At 44.6% G+C, this 22693-nt stretch overlaps 2 gene segments (V, D, J or C); both read right to left on the bottom strand.

Moving 5' to 3' along the window:
* LOC118712122 overlaps positions 1-20872 on the bottom strand; it is a 106738-nt gene extending 85866 nt beyond the window's left edge. The window contains 2 exon segments of the C gene segment in view: positions 20347-20658; positions 20742-20872. Coding sequence covers positions 20347-20658; positions 20742-20857 — 428 coding nt within the window.
* LOC118712129 overlaps positions 1-22693 on the bottom strand; it is a 199876-nt gene that overhangs the window by 122050 nt on the left and 55133 nt on the right.

The raw sequence follows: 22693 nt of genomic DNA, 5'->3' as shown, positions 1-22693 counted from the left end.
CCACAAGGGGTCTAGTCCTGACCCACCGTTCCTCCCTCCTTTCTCAACACTTGGTCATTCTGACCCCATTTCTTTGGGGACAGCTTCCAGGACCAAGAGTCCTCCATCCTTGGGGTTTTGAGGAGGACCCTGTGGTGCTGCCCCCAGAGGCTTATCCAATGGGCTTCCTCTTGGTCTCCTTCACCTGCAGGTGGTCTTTCGTGGGCTTTGCAATAAGAATTTACATTGGGATGATGCTTTTACTTTGCCTTCGAAAGATTCTCTTTTGTTTTCCCCAATCACATCTTCCTCAAAACTCTAATGTTCACTTGTGATCAGTCAGGAGAGGCTGAGCTGGATGCTGAGGCCCCAACCTCTGTCTCAAAGTGTCTCTCCCTGTCACCAGTTTACATTTCAGTAAACTACCAGACTGTTAGTGTGCAAAAGGAGCCCTGGCACGTGTGGCTCAGGTAACAGAGCATCAGCCTGTGGACTGAAGTTCCGAGGTTTGATTCAGGTCATGGGCACTTACCTTGGTGCCAGGCTTGTGCAGGAGGCAACCAATCAATGTGTTTCTTTCACATTTACACATTTATGTTTCTCTCTGTCTCTCCTTGACCCTTTCACTCTCCCTAAAAACGAATGGAAAAATATCCTTGGGTGAGGATTAACAAACAAAAACAATTAAAATTAAATAATTACAAAAGAATGATAAAAATGGAATGTGATGCTGAAGCATAATAACCTCCATTTTGTGTAAAAACTACTGTATAAAATTTGGCTTCTGTAAACATTTGCTTTCTTAAATAATAGAGGAAAATAAGACTACTCCCCTTTCCAGAGAGGCCATAAACTATACCATGGACAGAGTTGTCAGTGCTGGCGCCTGGCCAGGCCTTGAGATATGGTCTCAGGGATCCGTTCCAACAAACAGGACTTTTTCTCAGAAGGTCCAGAAGTCTCATTTCAAATTTTGGAGACAAAGAGCTGGAAAAAGAATAAATAGGGAAGACTTCCTCCACGAGGGCCCAGAATTAGAGAAGTAAGATTTCCTCTGGGCCCCGCTAGCGCTAGCAAAATGAACAGGACTCCAAATAAATTTGTCTTCTTGATTAAAGAGTCTTTTGGTTTACAGTATAACAATGTCCTTGGAGCAAAACCCTGGGTAGAACATTGAGGAACCAAGTGAGCACCTCCCTTCTCAGAGGAGAGCAGCCACCTGTGTCCATCCTCCCACAGCCCCAGGTGAGGACAGACAGACACAGGGATCTGGGACTGTGGTCCCTTGTTCCTCTGGGAAGGTGGCCACCACCACTTGGAAAGTGCGATCACACTGGGGGGGGGGGGGGGGGGGTATAGGCAGGCAAACAACACAAAGCCTTACTTCTCTCTTCCTTTTCATTTTTATTCATATATATATATATATATATATATATATATATATTCCAGAAAGGAAAGGAGAAGAAAGAGATAGAACCATCAATGATGAGAGAGACTCCTCCACTAGTTGGCTGGGGCTCACCCCCACTGGGGATCCAGGTAGTAACCCAGGCCTGTGCACTGACTAGTAATCCAACCGTGACCTCTTGGTTCATAGGTTGATGCTCAATCAATGAGCAACACCAGCCAGGCTCTGGGGTTACCTCTTTTTCTTTTCTTTTCTTTCTTTTCTTTTCTTTCTTTTCTTTTCTTTTCTTTCTTTTCTTTTCTTTTCTTTCCTTTCCTTTCCTTTCCTTTTTTCTTTCCTTTCCTTTCCTTTCCTTTCCTTTCCTTTCCTTTCCTTTCCTTTCCTTTCCTTTCCTTTCCTTTCCTTTCCTTTCCTTTCCTTTTTTATTCTTCTTCTTCTTCTTCCTTTCTTCATTTTAAAAAAATAAAATAAAATTCCTTTACTTAGTTTTGCCAGGGTACAGGGGTGCATAGGGAGCCGGGCTGGAACCTCTCTCCAGAGCCTTAATGAGGAAGAACCAATAGACACCCTCTCCTGCAGGCTGATGCTTGGCCTTTCTGTGGGGACCCTCCAGAAGCCAGCTGGTCAGGCCCCAAGAGGGCTGAGGGAAACACAATCCTCAATTAGGGAAAAGTCCGTTTTCCCAAGGGCCAGGATAGAGCACCTTCGACATGCATGTAAATTGCAATATAGTTTTAAAAGCTCATGAGCACCTTCCCACTTTGCACCCCAGTGTGTTTTCTGGGAACTTTGGAACCATCTCTGAAGTGTGACCACTAGGGGCACGTTCTCCGCATTTTTGTGGGAGGAAGGGGCAGCCAGACTTCAGGGGGCTCCTAGCTCCCATGTGCAAACCTGCTTCCTGACCTAAAGAGGCAGGAGGTTTCATGTGCCTTGGGATCAGGTCAATGAGCAAACACATGAGGCCCCTCCAGTCACAGGGGATTTAGGATGAACTCTGGGTGACCAGTGGTGCTGCCCAGTTCCTCCTGAGGCTGCACCTCTGTGAAAGCTGTGCGTCTGTGGACAGTTTTTCACAAGAACTCAGTTCTGTCCCCTTATCTGCTGCTTTGCCAGCCCCACAGGGGCAACACTACTGCAGTTATGATAAATCTCAAGTAGATCCATTTCTGTGTATTGAGCCGTGATTTTGAACTCAATTCATTTGATTTTCTTAATAGATAACTATGTCACGTGCAAGTAGGGACACCTTGTATCTCTGTTCACATATGAATGTCTCTATGCATCTTTCTTGTCTTATTTCACCTGTTAAAAAGTCAAGGACAATGTTGAATAGAAGTGGTAAGAGTGGACATTTTTAACTTTGTCCCCATCTGAGGGGGAATCATTTAACTTCCCACAATATAGAATGATACCATGATCAGAATGAGGAAGTGGCCCTTTATCCCAAGATCCCTAAATGTGTTTATCATGAATGAATGCTGTGCTTTGTCAATTTTTATGACCATGTGAATTTTCTTTTTTGCACAGTTGACCTGTTGGATTACATTGTTTGATTAAAAAATATTGAATCAGCTTTGATTTGTTGGGATAATTCCTGCTTTGTTATGGTGTAGTATGATTTTTCTTATATTGTTGGTAGGATCGGCTAATATTTTGTTAAGGATTTTAGTAAATATGTTAACAAGACTTTTTTGTCACTAGTTTACTCTTTCTTTGTACTGAGTGCACAAAGAATGCTGGTCTCATAAGAATGCATTGGGGAATGTGTTCCTATCTCCTAATTAATTTCTGATAATGGTCATTTATTTTTTTCAGTCTTGTTAACATTAAGTTAGTTTTATTGATTTTTTCAATATAATGTTAGCACATTCATTTTTCTCTGCCATTTTTTCGTTTTGATTTAATTAATTTCTGTTCATCTTTCTTTTTCTTTCCTTCTGCTTTATTTTAGGTGATTTAGATTATCCTCTTCTATTTCTTTTTTTAAAAATATCTTTACTGTTAAGAGTATTACTAATATTCCCCCTTCTCTCTCAGGACTACTTTCATTGTGTCCCATAGATTTTTAGATTCTTGTGTTTTCTTTTTTTTTTTTTTTAAATATACATATATATATATATATATATATATATATATATATATAATTTTATTAAATTTTTACAAAGAGTAAGGAAGAGGGACAGATAGTTAGAAACATTGATGAGAAAGACACATTGATCAGCTCCCTCTTGCACACCCTGTACGAGGGATGTGCCGCAACCAAGGTACATGCTCTTGACCAGAATCAAACCTGGGACCTTTCAGTCCACAGGCTGACGCTCTACCCACTGAGGCAAACTGGTTTCAGCGATTGTTGTGTTTTCATTGTCATTTGTTTCCAGGGTGCTTTTTATTTCTTTTTATATCTCATTTTCAACCCAATCATTGTTTAATAGCATGCTACTTAGCCTTCAAGTGTTTGTTTTTTTTTCATTGTTTTTATTGTAGTTGATTTCTAATTTTAGACCATTGTGATCTGAGAAAATGCTTCTTATGATTTCTATCTTTCTGAATTTGAAGAGACTTTGCCTGTGTCCAAATATCTGGTCTATCTTTGAAAATGTCCCATGTGCACTTGAGAAGAATGTATATTCTTTGGCTTTGGGGTGAAATATACTAAAGATATCATTAGGCTCATCTGATCAATTGAATCATTTAGGATTGCTGTTTCTTTGCTGATTTTTTTGTTCACAGGATTTATACAGTGGTATCAGTGGGGTATTAAAGTCCCCTACTATGACTGTATTGCTATTGATCTCTCTCTTGATATCTTCCAGAAGTTGTCTTATGTATTTGGGTGCTCCTGTTTTGGGTGTATTTATGTTTATTTGCTCTTGTTCAATTGCTCTCTTTAGTATTATGTAGTGGCCTTTTTTATCTCTTGCTACTTCAAAGTCTATTTTGTCTGATATAAGTGTTGCAATCCCAGTTTCTTTCTCATTTCCATTTGCCTGAAAAATAATTTTTCTATCCCTTCACTATCAGTCTGTGTGAATTCTTTCTTCTGAGGTGGATCTCTTGAAGACAGCAAATGTGTGGGTCATGTATTCTTATCCATTCAGCTACCCTATGTCTTTTGATTGGAGGATTTAATCCATTTACATTTAATGCTATTATTGATAAGTACTTGTTTGTTCTCATTTTTATTCTTAATGCTTGTGTTTCTTCTTGCCTTTCTTTTTTTTTTTTTTTCTTTTTTTTTCTTTTTTCTTTTTACAGCATCCCCTTTAGCATTTCTTGAATTGCTGGCATGGTGGTAATAAACTCACTTAGCTCTCTTTTGTCTGTGAAGCTTCTGATTCCACCTTAACTTCAAATGATAGTATTGTTTGGTATAGTATTCTTGGATTCAGACCCTTGCTTTGCATCACTTTGTATATTTCTTTCCATTCCCTTCTAGTCTGGTGCGTTTCTGTTGAGAAATCAGTAGATATTCTAATGGGAGATGCCTTGTGGGAACTTTCTGCCTCTCTCTGGCAGCCTTAAGATTCTTACCCTGTTGTTGATGTTTGCCAGTTTAATTATGATGTGTCTTGGTGTCGATCTTTTGAGGTACATCTTGTTTGGGACTCTACATGCTTGTTGGATGTGCGTAGATTCCTTCTTGCCAATATCAAGGAAGTTTTCTGTTATTATATCTTCAAACAGGTTTTCTATTTCTTGCTCTGCTTCTTGTCTTCCTGGTATTCCCATTATGCAGATGTTGTTTTGTTTTGAGTGTCCCAAACTACCTTAGGATCTCCTCCAGCTTTTTAAGTATTATTTCCAGTTGCTGCTGTATTTGTGTTTTTTTCCCCTACTTGTCTTCAAATTTGCTGATGCGGTCCTCAGCCTCTTCTAGTCTAGTTTTTAAGTTTTCCTTTGTTTGCTTTATTGCAGCTATGTTGTTCTTCATTTCCACTTGGTTTCTTTTCATGTTGGTGACATTATCATTCAGCTCCTTATAAGTCACATTGAGAGTTGTGTTCTATCTGTCATCCATTCATTTGAGCATCCTTATAACTATTAATATTACTCTGAATACTTTCTCTGACATGTTACTTGTCTCCATTTTATTTAATTCCCTTTCTGGTGATTCCTTGTTTTCTTTTCTTCAGAAATTGTGTGGGGATTTTTGTTTGTTTGTTTTGTATCCGCATTTTCTGCTGTAATGTTATAATTGTTTCTGCGTACTAGATACAGCTACCCAGGTTCTTTTAGTGGCAGTATTAGTGGTGTGGTCTCTCCTATTTCCCAGGCTTGATGATTTAGTGGATCTCCCTACTTGAACTATTTAAGTTATCTTAATTTACCGGAACCAGCTGGTATTACAGGTCCTGAAGGCTAGGAGGCTGAGAAGAAGAGGACATGAACAGTGGGGCTTCAGGAGGACTGCAAAACCTAATGGCACTGCAGCAAGTTTATTAAGGGCGCAATCTCTTTTATACTCTGAAGCTGGGCGTTCCTCCAAATGACCTTCTCTCAGGACATGAGGCTATGTGCCAGTTCCGTAAGACCTATGCTGGAAGATATCTGGCCAGAAAAGTTCATCCGGCTGTACTCTGCTACATTTAATCAAGGACATGTTTGCAGATCCCAATCTTGCACACACAGCAGAACGAAGGACACTGTGTCTTGCCATGTCCCCAAGTGACCCAACTTCTGGGGGAGAGCAGGCAGGGCTCCCTACCCTTGCTCCATCCCCCGATTCTCAGGTTGGTAGGGGACTCAGATCCCAACATTAATTTAGTTGGATCTTGAATATTAGTGTCTTATTTATGGATGAACTCTCATCACAGATTGGCAATGTGACTTACCCTCGGCTTTGTTGTGCAAGCTGTTTTGCATATGATCAAGGTTCGAGCTTTTATGGAAAAGGTTTTCTGAGGTTTCCCTGGTATATGCTCATTGTGGGTTCCCAGAGTCCACAGCTAGAACAAAGTAGTCTTGGGGCATGATGCTCAGGTACCATGAATTTGGCCAGTGTGGTATGACTCTTGCTGGATTAGTTGTCACTCTAAAACTCAGTAGGAGAGAATCGACCTCATGACAATAGGGGCAGGTGTCTCATAGTCTGTGGTTGTGGCAATGGGTCTCTGGCCAAAGTGATTTTTGTTTTTGAATCACAAGGGGGTTCAGGATCCAGCAGCTGGGTATGTGGGAATCTCAGAATCACTGGCTGAAACAATGTGACCTTATCCAGAGAGACAAGGTCTCAGTAATTCACTAACCTGGCTAGAGGTAGGTAGCTTGGAGGGAGATGTTGTGAATCCTGTTGAGTGAGCTGTGTGCCTTTGGTCGGATAGGCAGACATCCAGTGGAAGCTCACAGAGGGGCTGAGGGCCTGTTTGCAAGGGTTGTGTGCTCTTGGGACCCACATGCTGGATCAAAGTGATTGTGGTGTGTCACTGGCCCCGTGGAAGGAGAATTGCATGTTTCTGCTATGGTGAATATATGCTCTTAGATGGATATGTGCACCCCGCAGCTGCTTGCAAAGGCTCCCAGGAGGCCCATGGCCTGGAGCAGCATTACCTCAAGGACTGGAGGCCAGCAGTCAGAGTTGTGCCTTGCAGTAGCTCAGAGAAGCACACAGGTGCCGCCTGCTGGGCAGCAAGCTCAGGGGTCTTGCAGGTTAGATTGGTTCAACTGAAATGACCAGAGGTTGGCAGCTGAGGAAACAGAAGTCCGAGTTTCTGCTGCCAGGGCCTTACACAGCTAACAGAGGCATCCAGGAGTCACCTGCTGGGGTGGTGGCTTCAGGTGGCCTGCATGCAAAAATGACGTGACAACAGTGTCTGTGGGTAGGCAGCTGGGAAGGGGGAAGTATCAATTTCTACAGCCAGTGCTGTGCACGCATGTTTGGATACAAGAGCTCCCAGCAGGGGACCACAGAGGCATCTAAAAGCAAACTATGGGATGATGTGCTCATGAGGCCTGTGTGCTTGAAAAGTTTGTGGTGTCCAGAGGTCTGTAACAGTGGAGTGGAAAGACTCAGTTTTTGATGCCGAGGTTTTGCATCCTTGGTTGGATTCATGGGCTCCCAGTGGCAATTCACTGAGGCATCTAGGGGCTTTTCGTCAGCGAAGTGCAACAGAGAGGCCCTTGTGCTGAAGCTGTGTGACTGAGTTGCCTGTGGGCGGGCATCCAGGAGTGAGGGAAATCCTAATTTCTACAGTCAGGGCCTTGCACCCTTGGTTTGACTCCTGTGTTCCCAGTGGTGGCTCATAGAGGCACACAGCTTTCATTTGCCAATGTGGATCACTCACACTCAGATAAACCATGGCTCTGAAGCTGCATGACTGAGATGTCTGGAGGAAGGCAGCAGGAAAGGGGGAATTCAGAATTTCTACTTCTGGGGCAGTGTGCCCGTCTTTGGATAAGAGTGTGGCCAGTAGGGGCTCACAGTGGCACCCAAGAGTGGCTTGCAGGGCACTGTGCACAGGAGGGCTGTGCTATGGAAAAGGGACTGTGGTGTCCGGAGGTCAGCAGCTGTGGAGGGGGAAGTTGCACTTACTGCTGAGGGAGCCATGCACCCTCGCAGGTGGACGTCTTAGTGTCTGCAGGTCTGTTGGCAGAGCAGCAGGATGTTGGCTGGAGTGGCTATATGGTTGTGGGCTGTGTCCAAGGCCAGTCTTGGTGGTGGTGCTAATGAGTTCATAGAAGAGGGCACTCTCCTCTTCAAGATGATGTGGGGTCCGTGCCTGAGCCTTGCAACCTGGGAAGTGCCTGCCTTACTTTTAGATGCTCCCTGTCAGGACAGTGTGGTCTGACATCCCCTGCCACTACTGCCAGATTTGACTGTCTCTCACTCAGTTGCATAAACACTACACACATCCACACAATCTCCTTTCATCCTCTCACCCACTGAAACCCTCTCCCTCAACTCTGTCCTGCCAGGTGCCATTTGTTTAAGTTTTGAAAATCTTTAAATTGGGTATATTTGACAGCTTTTCTGAATGTGATATTTCACAAATTTAAGTGAGAGACAGTTTTATGACACCCTAAGGGCCCTGAGGTGATATAAAGATTTATTCTCTCTACCTAAAAAGAAATATTTTTGAACTAAATTAGACCAATGCAATATACTTAAAATTACATAAGGGACAAAACTATGTAGGCTGGGTTGGGCAACAAGATGAATGCTTTCATGATAATGGGTGGTTCTTGCATGAGGATAGACCTCATTCCAAGCCCGGTCCCAGGTTCCAGAGATATACATTTCTCAGACAGAGTAGCATGTCCTTCCCTTGAATAGAAAGGATAATCATAGGTAGCAGCATAATTAAAATAAAATGGTACTTTCACATGGAGTTATCCCTTTTACAAAATTGGTCAAGAAAATGCTTTAGGTAATAATTGGCTTTAAAAATCTCAAAGTTGTTAAGATATAATAAATAGATGTAACTAAAATGAAGAATTTATAATAAAGCTTTTGTATAAAAAATTATAAATATGTTAATAATCAAAGTCCAGTCACTCGATAGGAATCTGACTGTGCTCTCTGTTGGAGGAAGGAACCATTCGCACTTCTCCCTGTAAAGTAGAGAAGCCGCAGGAGTAACCTTACATGTTATCTCTAGGGAAGAATGTAGCAGTGTAAATCCAAGTGTCTAGAGGCCTGGGAACAGCTTCTGAAACACTCTCTCCTCCCCCTACATTTTCTACAGCCTCATATCCCTATACATGATTTTCCAATGTCTGGGATAACTTAAAGACATTAAAACATTGTTGGGTTAGCCGAAACCGGTTTGGCTCAGTGGTAGAGCATCGGTCTGCGGACTGAAAGGTCCCGGGTTCAATTCCGGTCAAGGGCATGTACATTGGTTGCGGGCACATCCCCGGTAGGGGGTGTGCAAGGGGCAGCTGGTCGATGTTTCTCTCTCATCGACGTTTCTAGCTCTCTATCCCTCTCTCCTCCTCTCTGTAAAAAATCAATATATATATATATATATATATATATATATATATATATATATATATATGAAAAAAATTAAAAAACATTGTTGGGTTAAATAATAAACATTGAAATATTTTAAAATAACATAAATACTGAAACATTAATTGCTAGACAAGATTTAATTCACCTGCTCTTTTACTACAGGAAGTCACATTAATTAGTTGAAGGTATATTTTCAGGTATATAATCTTCAATAAAAAATGTAATAGTACATTTAAAATGTATTCATAAATGTTAATCTAAGAAATGCTGGCTGTTTACTTTTTTGGTTATCATTGAAGAAAAATTAAGGTTTCTAAGAATGAAGAATTCTAATACATTTTAAAGAAACAAAAGAAAGAAAATGTATATACAAGTTACTGAAGGTATGACAGAAAGAAAGAGTAGAAGTACTAAGTGGAAGGTCTTAAGGCCTGGTTATGTATTTTGAAGTTGGTTTCTAAAGGTGGTTATTTCTGAAAGTTGTAAGAATGTCTGTGGAAGTTATAAGAAGTTTGTAGAAAGAAATGTTAAAGGGAAATTGATTATATGATACAGGCCAGTAGGCCAGAAAAAGCAGAACAGGAAAACTGAAATTTTAAATGACAGTTTGCAACCACCTAGAAAACTGTGTCTCCTAAATCATGGACTCTGAAGAGTCAATGATTTGTATTATGTCCCACTAAACAGAGGGTAAATAGCTTATGTCAAAATCCTCAGGGAGACTGATGGGAGAAATCCAATTAGTGTCATTTGCTGTCCACACCCAAGGACAAATGAAATTAGAAAATAAACATTATTTTGGATAGTTCTTTTATTTAATAAAAAGGAAAGACCACCTTTTAATCATGGGAACTAAAGTTTGCTAGCCTATGTTCCAGTCTAATACACTTTCATATTTAATCTTTTGATAAAATCAAGTTTGACCATTCTTCAAGGCTTTGAAATTTAAGAAACATTTTCTTGGTCTCAAATTGGCTTTGGATCATCCCAATATGCTCTGAAATGCCTTTAATGTTTGTTTTATCTCTCATAAAGGAAAGTTTTATACTGAAGGTACATAGGAACCTTTGTCAAAACAATTATAACCAATGGTTATTAGTTATAATATCATAGGATGTTGGGTTTTACAGAACAACATTCCATGTCATCTACATTATAATAAAATCCATAACTGTGTCATTTTAAATTTCTTTTTGTCATTTGGAAACATTTATTGTTTTGTTATAATGCATTTGGGGAAATATTATATTTTCTCAAAAGTCGATGGAAAGATTTGGAAGGAAAATCACAAGTCCTTAAAGCGGGTCAGTGTATTTTTCTCCCTATATTATCCCTCTAAAATTTGGCAATTCCTAATGAATGGTCCCAGGGCAATGCATTTCTTTACATACATTCAATAAGACCGGTTTCAAGTGGTGGTTTTATTGACTGAAAACTTTGACTGCAGTCATGTTTTAAGAGTCCTCTTTGGACTCTGAAGACTTGAAGCCAATAAGAAGACCACAAAGAAAGCCTGGTATCCTGCTTGGTAGCCCTGGGAATGGATGGTGCTGGTGGTTGGCCCATACCCTACCATTGCTGGTGTTTGGTCAGAGTAGAAGGGGAGCAATGAGGGTGCCTCTGTGTCCCTACGCAACATTAAGCACTGTAAGCACAACAAGTAGGAGAGCTGTTGAGATGGGTCTGGAAGGCCAAGGGGCAGGCCTGGGTAGAACATCTGCAGGTGAGGAATTCACTTAGCCAAGCAGATACTGCAGGCAGGCCTCAGAGCAGCTGGATGGCTTGGCTTCCCTGCCCTATGGGTCACACTGAGATTCAATCCTGAAATTCTGGCAAAGGTGGTCAGTTACCATTCTTGTTGACTTAATGCAAACATTCAGGCCAAATCGAATGTAATAGATAAATTGGTCTTAATTTGGCTCTTTAATAAACATAAGGGGGATTTTAAGGAGAAAATTTTTATTTCAATAGGAAATTGTTAGAGCTGAAATGTTTCCTTTCTCTTCCACCAGACCATCTGTTGTAACATTTGCTGTTCTAATTGCTCAATAATGCTAAATTTTTATAATACAGTTTGTCTCTGCCAGGTCAAAAGCCCACCTCCTTCTGTGCTCAGGCCTCATCATTCCTCTGACAGAGAGCAAGCAACTCTGGGCTCTGAAAGAAAACTTTGTCCCTTCTCAGTCTGGAAGTAGCCAGAGGATCCCACTGATGCCCATTTTCCCTGAAAGGATTCAGAGCCCGGATCCTTGAGGGGATGTGTTAGGCAGTTAGACAGACATGAGCAGAGCAAGGATGATGGACCAAGTGGAGAGAAAATAGATGGGACCATGAGACATGTTTCTCACCACTCCAGGCTGGGAATGAAGGAATCTGTATAAACTCTCTCTCTCTCTTCCTCTGAGAAAGCCAAGAGGTTTTAGAACAGCTGATAGAGAAAGAATCAGTAAGTCCTGAAGACCCAGGTGTTCCTCCAGACTAGATCTCTGACTGCCATTCAGATGAATGGATGATGAAGATGAAAAAGACTTGAGCTGCTGAACACCCTGCTCTTTAGTTCTGAGTCTTTTATTGGATCCCCAAGGCTGAGAATCAGCTTGAGGACCAAGGGGGATGATGAGGAAAATAAGACATTTTGGGGGGAAGTGAGGAGACTAACAACCTGACTCTGTACTTAGTTAATCAGTATCCCTAATGCACATTCTTGTTAGCCTAAAGTCTGGTCACTGCCCCTTCCTTAATTATCTGGTCCTGCAAGAGCTGTGTACCCCGAAACCGGTTTTGATCAATGGATAGAGTGTAAGTCTGCGGACTGAAGAGTCCCAGGTTCGATTGTGTTCAAGGGCATGTACATTGGTTTGGGGAGCAACCCCGGTGGGGGGTGTGCAGGAGGCAGCTGGTCGATGTTTCTCTCTCATCGATGTTTCTAGCACTCTATCCCTCTACATTCCTTTCTGTAAAAAATCAATAAAATATATTACAAAAAAAGACCTGTTTACCTAAATACTCCTATTTTACAGAGGCCATAAACCATGAACCATACACAAATACCAGAGGGAACTATCAGCACTGACACCAGGCCAGACCTTTAGGTGTGATCTCATGGCCCCCATCCCAACACACGGGCTTTTTGCAAATCCTGAGAAAGTTCTGGAAGTCCCATCCGTGTTTGGAGGACAGAGAGGGCTACCTCCATATTGATCAGGATATTGAAACAGGCTCCCCCGAGTCCCTATTCTAGAGCATGTGAAACATCTGAAAATAAATGGGTTTTTCTGTATCTCCAAGTACTCTTCTGTATTTTTTGGTCACCTGGTAAATTCTCTAACAGTGCCACAGTGGGTGAGGTCACAGTGGGTGAGGCCACAGTGGGTGAAGTCACAATAGTTGAGGCCATCGTGGGTGAAGCCACAGTGGTTCTGCTGGTTCTATGAGCAGCAGCCTCCTGCCCATGCCTGTCACTGCAGAGTGGAAACACCCCGATCTGGATCCAAGGAAAGGTGAGTCAGTGGCAAATGGTTAAACAGAGCTCCTGGAGATTCATCATTTTCTTTTTATTCATGAAGAGAAAACAAATTTATAAAGAAAATGCCTCTTTGACTTATTCCCACACCTTTTGGTTTGATTCCTGAGTTTAGTGAGTCCTGAATCCACACAGGTGATATGAGCACCACTTACTAGCCCTGAATGCCCCATGGTGTCATCATCGCCCCTTCCAGCCATGCCCTGCTACCCTCCTCAAGGAGGTTTGTGACTGGGCTCACACTGACTTCCCCTCACTGTGTGTCTCACACAGTAATACAGGGCTGTGTCCTTGGCTATCAGGCTGTTCATTTGCAGATTCAGCGTGTTCTTGACATTGTTTCTGGAGCTGGTGAATCGGCCATTCACAGAGGTGACATAATATGTGGTACTAATTTCTGAGACCCATTCCAGCCCATTCCCTGGAATCTGGCAGACCCAGCTCATCCAGTAGTCACTGAAGTTGAATCTAGAGGCTGCACAGGTGGGACTCAGAGACCATCAGCTGAACCAAACCTCCCCCAGACTCTACCAGATGCACCTCACACTGGAAACCTGCAAACACAGAGACACAAGCTGGACTTAGAATCACATAGAAGCGAATATATGTCCAGGCAATGGTCTCAGGGCTCCCCACTCCTGACAATGACCTTGAGAAATGATCAGGAGGAAAACGCAGCTTGGCACCAAATCCATGGTGGAGCCGCTGGGTCCTGTCTCAGGTGCTTGGGTTCTGGGTGTCTCCCCAACATGCAGGCAAGGGCCCCCTTTTATGAGCAGGAGGAGAGCCTCATTTGTATGGGGTCTGGATATAATGGAGCAGATGCTATAGAGTCATTCCTGCTGTTGGAAAGCCAGTTAGCCAATCTCCTGCCAGACCTGAAGAACACAGCCTCTGGCCACAAGGCATATGACATCTATGCTTAGTTGGAAAGTACCTGGATGAACTACCTGGAACAGAAGCTTGTGCATCATAAGGAATCAGAACAACAGGCCCAGGATGAGGGAAACCTATTGGAAGTACTGCTGACCTGTCTGTAAATAGACCCAACAACACCTGAAGGCAACTAGGCAAGTCTCCCCATGGCAGTAGGTCCCCAATCATCTGCATATGATCTTGATCTTCTCCACTTGACAGAAGACTGTTATCCTTTGCTGGTGTGTGCACAAACAAGTTGGTTTCTGAATTTATTAAAAAGAAAAGAAAAGTGCAATCACGCTGGGGAGGGGAGGGCATGGTAGGTCAAATACCACAAAACCTTAATTCTCTCTTCCTTTTTAAAAACATGTTTTAAATTGATTTTAGAAAAAGGGGATGGGAGAGGAATAGAGAGGTAGAAACATCAAAAGAGACAAACATAGTTGGGTTGCCTTCTGCACAACTCACACTGGAGACCAAATCTGAAACCCAGTGTGTAGCATGTGCCCTGACTAGGAATTGATCTGGTGACTGTCAATTACAGCATATCAACAGGGATGAATCATGGGGAGATGGCTGAGGGCATTTCCCCACCCCTGAAAAGGATGGCTAAAATGATTGCTGCCAGACACTAAAGGCATCTTAATATACATGTTATTACATCCTACTAGCCAAACACCTGAAGAGCCATAGGCAAATTCTTCAATCTGACAATGGATTCTGTGCATACAAAACCCCACTATTTGTTGTTGTGTACATAGCTATCTTGCCTTAGAACAATTTGTGTTAATAAATAGCAAGGGTTCCTGAGACAACAAGAACTTAGTTCCTTCAGCCAAATTTTTCTGACTCCCCAATAGGCCTTTCAAAATTATGTTTCATCTCTGGACTCTTATTTAATTAATGCACACACCCTTCTCCATATTTCTGAACCCTTCTAGATGCTGGATCAAGACCCCTGGCAGGTGATCACTTGGTGCTTAGGTCAGTGGTCAACCACTGAACCACATGAGCCAGTCTGCATCTTCTTTTCTTTGTTCTCACCTAAGGGCATGTTCATTGATTTTTTAGAGGGAAATGAAAAGAGAGAGAAAAACATTGCTCAGTTGCCTCCGATATATTCCCATACTGCAAATCAAACCTGCAAAAATTTCATTTATTTATTAATTAGAGGTCTGGTGCACAAATTCATGCACAGCTGTGGTCCTTTGCCTAGCCTGTGATCAATGCCAATTGGGGCCATCTTGCCCAGTCACAATGGGGGCTGGCCTGGAGGATGGACAATGGGAGGTTGGCCAGCCAGAGAAGGTTGGCTGTGGGAATGTACTTTCCACCATGGGGCAGTTTCTGCATTGAGTGTATGTTCCCTGTTGGTCAGTGTCCATCATAGTGACCAGTTTACAAGTTGACTGGTAGTTCAGTCACTTGAACATTTAGACTTTTATATATTTACACATATTTCTATAGATATCAGAAAGGTAGGGAGAAGGAGATAAAGAGAAACATCAATGATGACAGAGAATCATTGATTGGCTGCCTCCTGCATACTCCACACTGGGAAAGTTGCTCGCAGCCTGGGCAAGTGCCCTAACTCAGAATTGTGCAGTGACTTTCTGTTTCCTAGGTTGATGCTAACCCCTGAGTCACACTGCTGGGCTATTGCTGCACTTTTAGGATTCACAGAGCTCCCTGTGTACCAGGGCTCTGATCACTGGGACAGTGGACACATAATAGGTGACCAGGCACCAGCTCTTTCCTGACTGCCCTCTGAACCTAGTGGCCATGGACATGTCCACCATGATGCTCTGCAGCTCAAGTGCCCCTGGAGATTCCTTCAGCATATGTGTGAGCTTTTGGAGGTCTCTGAGGTCAGTGGTCAGCTCTGTCTACACCTGACATAGGTGGGCCTTCCATAGACTGACATCACATGTGGGCACTGCACTTGGGCTCAGCAGGGTGGCTGAGGTTGGCTTCAGATCACCTGAGTGGCTCTGGCCTCTCAGGGAGGGCCTGCATAGAAGGGCATGATGGGACGGCATTGGGGTGCATTTAAGGCAAAACTTACAAGGCAGGAGAAGGCAGAGTGCAGCCACACGGGATGTCCGTGCAGGCCTGATGGGGTGAAAATGTGGGCTGCAGAGGACAGAAGGTGAGGATGGGGCGGTATCTGTGGAGCCTGTAGGCACAGCAGAGGTGGGTGGGGGCCAAGTCTCCTTCAGAAGCTTCTCAGGATCCAGGTGGAATATCCAGGGCAACAGGGACAGCTGTTGGGACATGTCTCATAGGACTGTGTTCTGAGACCCATTGGGAACAGGGCCCAGCAAAGCTGTCAGGCCTCATTACTGGGCTTCCTTCCTGTCTCCATCCCAGGGCTCACTGAGAGCTGGGTCCACCTTGCAGGCTCACTCAAAGGAGCAGCGTCCACCAGGTCAGACACTAAACCACCAAGTGCAGAGACAAGTGACTAACTGCCCTCAAAGACTCCTTCCAGGGCTGAAAGAGAAGCTCATCACCCTCAGGTTAGGTTTGAGGCCAGGATTCTGTGTTTCCCACTCAGCACTGCGCAGGAGGGTGGATGACATCTCTCAGTGAGGGGGATGGGAATCCCTATAATATTTTTCTTGTCAACCCTGAGAACAACCATCAGGGACTTGGTGACAGGAAGGGCACAGATGAGAAGTCCACCAGATCTGAATACACAGCCACTTCCTCCTTTTTTGCTGGCAGAGAATCTAATTAAAGACACAAGGAGGAAGCAGGATTTGCCCCAGGGACAACAAGAGAGAAGAAAGCATTGGCCACAATAGGAAGCCTGCACAACCCCTCCAGGGACAGCTTCTGAGCTAGGACACTGGTTTTGGTGGTCCTGCAGGCCCCCTGGTGTCTGGGACACTCCCTGCAGCCCTGCCCTGCTGCCTCCCTTAGGGAGGTTTGTATCTGGCTCACACTGACTTTCCCTCACTGTGTCTGCACAGTAATATGTGGCTGTGTCTTCCATTCTCAGGCTGCTCATTTGCAGGTACAGCGTGTTCTTGGCATTGTCTCTGGAGATGGTGAAGCGGCCTTTCACAGAGTCAGCATAGTATGTGCTACCACCTGTATTAGTAATGCATGAGATTCACTCCAGCCCCTTCCCTGGGGCCTGGCGGAGCCAGTCCATGTGGTAGTTACTGATGGTAAATCCAGAGGCTGCACAGGAGAGTCTCAGAGACCCCCCAGGCCGAACGAAGCCTCCCCCAGACTCTACCAGCTGCACCTCACACTGGACACCTGCAAACACAGAGACACACGGTGGACTTACAATCACATGGAAGCACAAACAGGCACGGGCACAGGGCTCAGCATTCCCCTCTCCTGAGAATGACCTTTAAGAATGATCAGGAGAAAAACACAGCTTGGCACCAAGTCCATAGTGGAGTTGCTGGGATCCTGTCTCAGACACGTGGGTTCTGGGTGTCTCCCCAGCATGTGGGGCTGGTCCCTCCTTTATGAGCAGGAGGGGAGCCCCATTTGCATGGAGTCTGGATATAAAGGTGCAGCAGAGACCCTGGGCTGCATGCCTGACCTTGTCATCCTAGGATGACCCCAGATGGGAAAGGACTTTAGGATTCTGGCCAGAAGAATTCCCATCCTGACACATTCTCCTTCCCTCCTTCCTGGACATCTGGTCAACCTTACCCCTTCCTTTGGGAGAAGCTTCCAGGATTGAGATTCCTCCTTGCTTGAAGTTTTGATGAGGACTCAGGGGTGCTACCCCAGGAGGTGCTGTAGATGGGGCTTCCTCTCGCTCTCCTTTATACACTATGACCATGTTTGCTTTCTTGGGTTTGGGAATGAGAGGTTGCATTGGAATGATGCTTTTATTTTGAGACTAAAAATTGTCTTCATCATTTTCCACAATCAGCTCTTCCATAAAACTCTCAAGTGGACATGTGATGAGGCAGGAGAGGCTGGGCTGGAAACTGTGACTACAGCCTCTGAGTCAAAACTGTTGTCCCAGTCCCAAGTACTCAGCTTCCTTCCTGAAACCACACAATTGACTCAAGTTCTCTGCTTTTCACGTGCAAAAATTCTGTTTCCCAGCCTCTCAAATTGGGAGAAGTTCCTTCATTGACAAATGGAGCCCTTGCTGGGGTCTCTCAGTATTTTGAACATTGGCCGTGGCACCAAAGGCCTTGGGTTCGATTTCTGGTCAAGGGCACATACCTGGGTTCCAAGATCTATCCTGACCTCTGGAAGGAGCAAAAGGGAGGCAGCCAATCTATTGCCCTCTCTCTCATTGATGTTTGTCTCTCTTCCTTCCTCCTTCCCTCTCTCCCTCTTTCTCTCCCTTCTCTCCATCGTACTTTCTCTATGAAAAGCAATGGAATACATAGGATAAATAGGTGAGAATTGGACGAATATAAAAATAAAAAAGGAACACATTGTCTTTGGGGAGAAAACCCTGGGAAAATGGAGGCACCAAGTTGTCCTGGGGGCAGGTGAGCCCCTCCCTTGTCAGGGGCAGAGGGGCCTCCTGCAGGTCAGTCCTCGGCTCTTCTTCTGGGAGCAGCCCTGTCCCACAAACTCTCTCTCTGCCCCGCGCAGCACAGGTCCCAGTCAGCTCAGCTGGACTCACTGTGTGTGAGGCCTCTATGGCCCCACTCGCTTTACCCAAGAGGAGACCATGCCCATCCCAGGTTTGAGCGAGGTGACCTACCACAAACCAGGGGCTCCTGGTGTGGAGAGGGGAGACCTGCCCTGTGGACACAGCATGAGCCCAATGCTCAGCTGCACTAGGCAAGGCTCTTCCATGAACTGCATCAGCCACCCACACCGAGCTGATGGATTAGGGTTGCAGGGTGGTTGCCTTGTCCCAAATCTCAGCTCTCTGCTCAGCCTTAGAGCCAGCTCACACTCCCCAGCTGCTGGTTCAGAGACCTGGGTCCTGGCTTAATAGAAACACAGAGATGAGGGGTTTTCAGGCTGTCAGGGGGAGGGGTGGGAGTCAGTGTGCAATGGGGTGGGCTTCTCCAGGCTGAAATCAAAATGTCTTGGAAGTGGGCACAGGCAGGTGAGGGCCGCACAGCACAGCAAATGTACCACATGCCACTTACTGTGCACTTTGTGGACAAAACAAGGTGACATGTGACCAGGGGCTGCCAGTCCCCTCACAGGGTGATATAGTCAGAATCCCTAACTGGGCCATATTGGGGGAGGCACCCCCAGGCAATAGCTTTTTAGTGAAAGGCTTCTCTTTGCCTAAAGCCTGCTCTGCCGATGGTTCTTTTTTTTTTTTTTTTAATATATTTTATTTATTTTGTACAGAGAGGAAGGGAGAGAGATAGAGAGTTAGAAACATCGATGAGAGAGAGTCACAGATCAGTTGCCTCTTGCCCACCCCCTACTGGGGATATGCCCGCAACCAAGGTACATGCCCTTGACTGGAATCGAACCTGGGTCCTTTCAGTCCCCAAGCCGACGCTCTATCCATTGAGCTAAACCGGTCCCGGCTGCCCATAGTTCTTGAGTATCAGGCCAACAATACTTTACAACAAGCCATACCTGCCCTCAGGGAGCACTCTTGTTAAGTGTCCTGAAATCCAACCCTGCCTGCTCCCTCCCACCTCCATGCAGCCTTCCTCCTCCCTCCTCAATCCCAAATGTGTCAGAGAAGCTGTGCAAGCAACTCTGACACTGGCATTCTCAGGGCATCTGAGGTCATGCTTCCTTGCAACTGCCCCAGGTTCAGCTCAGATAAACTCTTAAAAAGTTCTCCTCAGGTTTGGGCGTGCGAATGCCAACTATGTCTATGTGGTTCACTTACTTTGTGGACTTTATGCCAATTCAACAACCAAGGGGAACCTGGAAACGTGTTCACAGCGGGGTAGGGGTAGGGAGGAGCTCGTTCCTAAGGAAGGGAACCTTATGTCCAAGACAAGGACAGCAAACTTGTTTTCCCTCCAACACACAGGAACCCTTTAGACCTCATTCTGGGGAGGTTGCAGGTTTTCAGTAATTGTGTGCACTTCCCTCTCTACACGGGGAAGAAACAGGTATGTTGTAAATGAAGAGAAGACAATTACTTGATGTAAGAAAAACCTGGACATGGAGAGAATGCGTTATAAGCTTTTATTGGAGCAAAACTGACAACTGATAACATTTGAGGAGGAAGACTTCAAATGCACAGAGAATAACCATTTGCAGCTGTGTGTGTGCATTTGAAGTTTGGGAGGGAAGGTGAGGAAGGAGACAGGGAGGAGGGAGAGAACCAGGCGGGTACTGGGTGCCAGGACAGTTCCCAGGAAGTACTCTCCTGAGGGTGGTCATGCTGGTGTTACAGGTGTGTGAACCCAGAAGCACTAAAACCATAAAGACAGAGCCCCTTTATGATCACAAATATAATCCCTAAAGCTAGACATAGAATCCTGTTTTCTGTGAGCTCTGTTGCTTGGAACAAAACTGCTTTAAGGCAGAGCAGAAAATGTTATCTCTGCTGAACATTTGGTGTCCAGAGGGCCCCCTGCTGCCTCAGGCAGGGAGATTTGTGTCTGGGCTCACACTGACTTCACTGTGCCCCTGGCACAGAAATACACACAGGTGTCCTCCCTGGTCACAGATCTCAGCTGCAGGGAGAACTGGTTCTTGGAAGTGTCGGGGTCGATGACTAACCTACTCTGGAGAAATGGCGCGTAATCCCTGTACCACTGGGACCCGAAGTAGGTCCTTCCCAGACACTGGAGCCCTTTCCCTGGGGGCTGCCTGACCCAGTACCAAGTGGCACTGTTGCTGGAAACACTGTCCCCAGAGATGGCACAGGTGAGGGTCAGGGTCTGCGAGGGCTGCACCACTGTGGAGCCCAATCCTGCAGCTGCACCTGGGACAGGGCACCTGGGACAGAAGGAAGCAACAAGGTTAATCAGTCCACGTCTCTGTGAACATGGCTGTGATCTGCCAGGTCCCCAGACACTGACCCCAGGGGAGGCCCAGCACGGGAAGGAAGACAAGGAAGGAAACAGCCATGTCCCTGCTCAGCCAGACTCAGCAGGCTGTGTGGCCGCAGTGGGGCTGTATTTACACAGGAAGCCATGCCTGGCACTTGCCTGAGCATCACTCACTGATATAAGGACTCGGGTGTGTACAGTCCACTGAGGCATGGACCACACTTCTGTAGCCAGATTTCTCCAGAGCTGGGTCCTTGGTCAAGTGGGACCCAAGGCAGGTGTCACAGAAAGGGGTACTCAGAGGGGGCCTCTGGGTGTGGGTGATGTGGACCTTTCACCAATTCCAGAGCCTGTTCACCCACATTAATTGACCGTATTTCATCCCATTCATTCATTCATTCAGTCACCCATCCATTCCACCAACACTGAGGGCCTGTGACACACCTGTGTTCCTCTAGGCAAATAGGACAAATCAGAGAGGAAGACAGAGGCCCTGTCCCCATTTTCTGTGGACAGAAACCAGGTGTTTGTTTGTTTGTTTTGTTTTGTGTGTGTGTGTGTGTGTTTGTTTGTTTGTTTTTTCACAATTCAGGGGGCCAGACAAGATGCCTAATAAGCCAGTTAGTTTACAGTCATCTTTATTGTGGGCAGGTTCAGAGCAGATTACCTCCGTCACATTCTGAGCAAACCCAGGAGGGAGTATTTCCTTTTCATATCTTCTAGTTCTTTGTATAAGACAACTTGTAACCTTGAGCACTTACCTTATCTATATAGACACCTGCAACCTTGGATGAACAAACACTTGACAGAATATGTGAGTTCATATCACCATTCCCCCCCTTAAAAAAGTAAAAATATTTTATTGATTTTATCGGGTCTAGTAATAATTAATGTCGTTTTTAAACATTCATTTAAAATCTTGCTTGGCGTTGACTTGTATTGACATAACCTTCAAACACGTGGTATCTACAGAATGTGTGAAGTGCAATTAACAAGTTTTGCTTGAAAAAGTTTGTGTTTGGTTTGGTTTTTGTTGCAAAACTAGGGCTAAGAAGATGGCGGATGAAGAGCATATTCTGCACTGCATGCTTTATGAGTTCCAATTAGGAAGAAAAGCAAGTGAGGCTGCAAAAAACATCTGTAGTGCTCTTGGTCAAGATGCAGTTAGCGCCAGAAAATGCCAGTGTTGGTTTGAGAAATTTCGCGAGGGAAATTTTTTGTTAGATGACAAGAGTGGTTGAGGCCGTGTGTCCAATTTTGATCAAGAAGCTCTTCAAGCTCTTTTGGTGCAAAATCCTCAAATTACCCAACAAGAGCTTGCGACAACTTTAAATTGTTCACAAAAAGCAATTTCCAATCAATTGCGTGCACTTGGCAAAGTCCAAAAGTTTGGAAAATGGGTTCCTCATGAGTTGACCTACAACAACCGTAATCAAAGAGTCACAATTTTCAGTTCGCTCCTCTCTCGTCAAAACCGTTTGCCGTTTTTAGAACAAATTGTTACCGGAGATGAAGAATGGGTGCTGTATGTTAATTTGAAAAGGCGGTCTCAATGGTTAGACAAAAATGAGGCTCCGCAGCCCACGCCAAAACCTGACTTGCATGCGAAAAAAGTGATGATGTGTGTTTGGTGGAATTTTAAAGGAATTCTTCATTATGAACTTTTACCATCTAACCAAACGATTACAAGTGCAGTGTATAGTGCCCAATTGGAAAGGTTAGCCCAAGCTTTAAGAGAAAAAGAACCTGTGCTGATTAATCGGAAGGGCGTAATTCTTCACCACGATAACGCACGACCGCATACAAGAATCACTGCTGAAAAACTGCGCCAGTTGGAAGGGGAAGTTCTCCCTCAACCTGCATATTCTCCTGATATTGCCCCTTCTGATTACCATTTGTTTCGTTCTTTGCAAAACTTTCTTCTTGGAAAAAAATTTAATAATGAAGAATGCCTCAAAAATGCATTGACCGAATTTTTTGTA

The sequence above is a fragment of the Pipistrellus kuhlii genome, unplaced genomic scaffold, assembly GCF_014108245.1.
Source record: "Pipistrellus kuhlii isolate mPipKuh1 unplaced genomic scaffold, mPipKuh1.p scaffold_m20_p_83, whole genome shotgun sequence".
Classification (NCBI taxonomy): domain Eukaryota; kingdom Metazoa; phylum Chordata; class Mammalia; order Chiroptera; family Vespertilionidae; genus Pipistrellus; species Pipistrellus kuhlii.
Note: the sequence above shows the minus strand (reverse complement) of the source record. Positions and strands in the feature narration are given on the sequence as shown.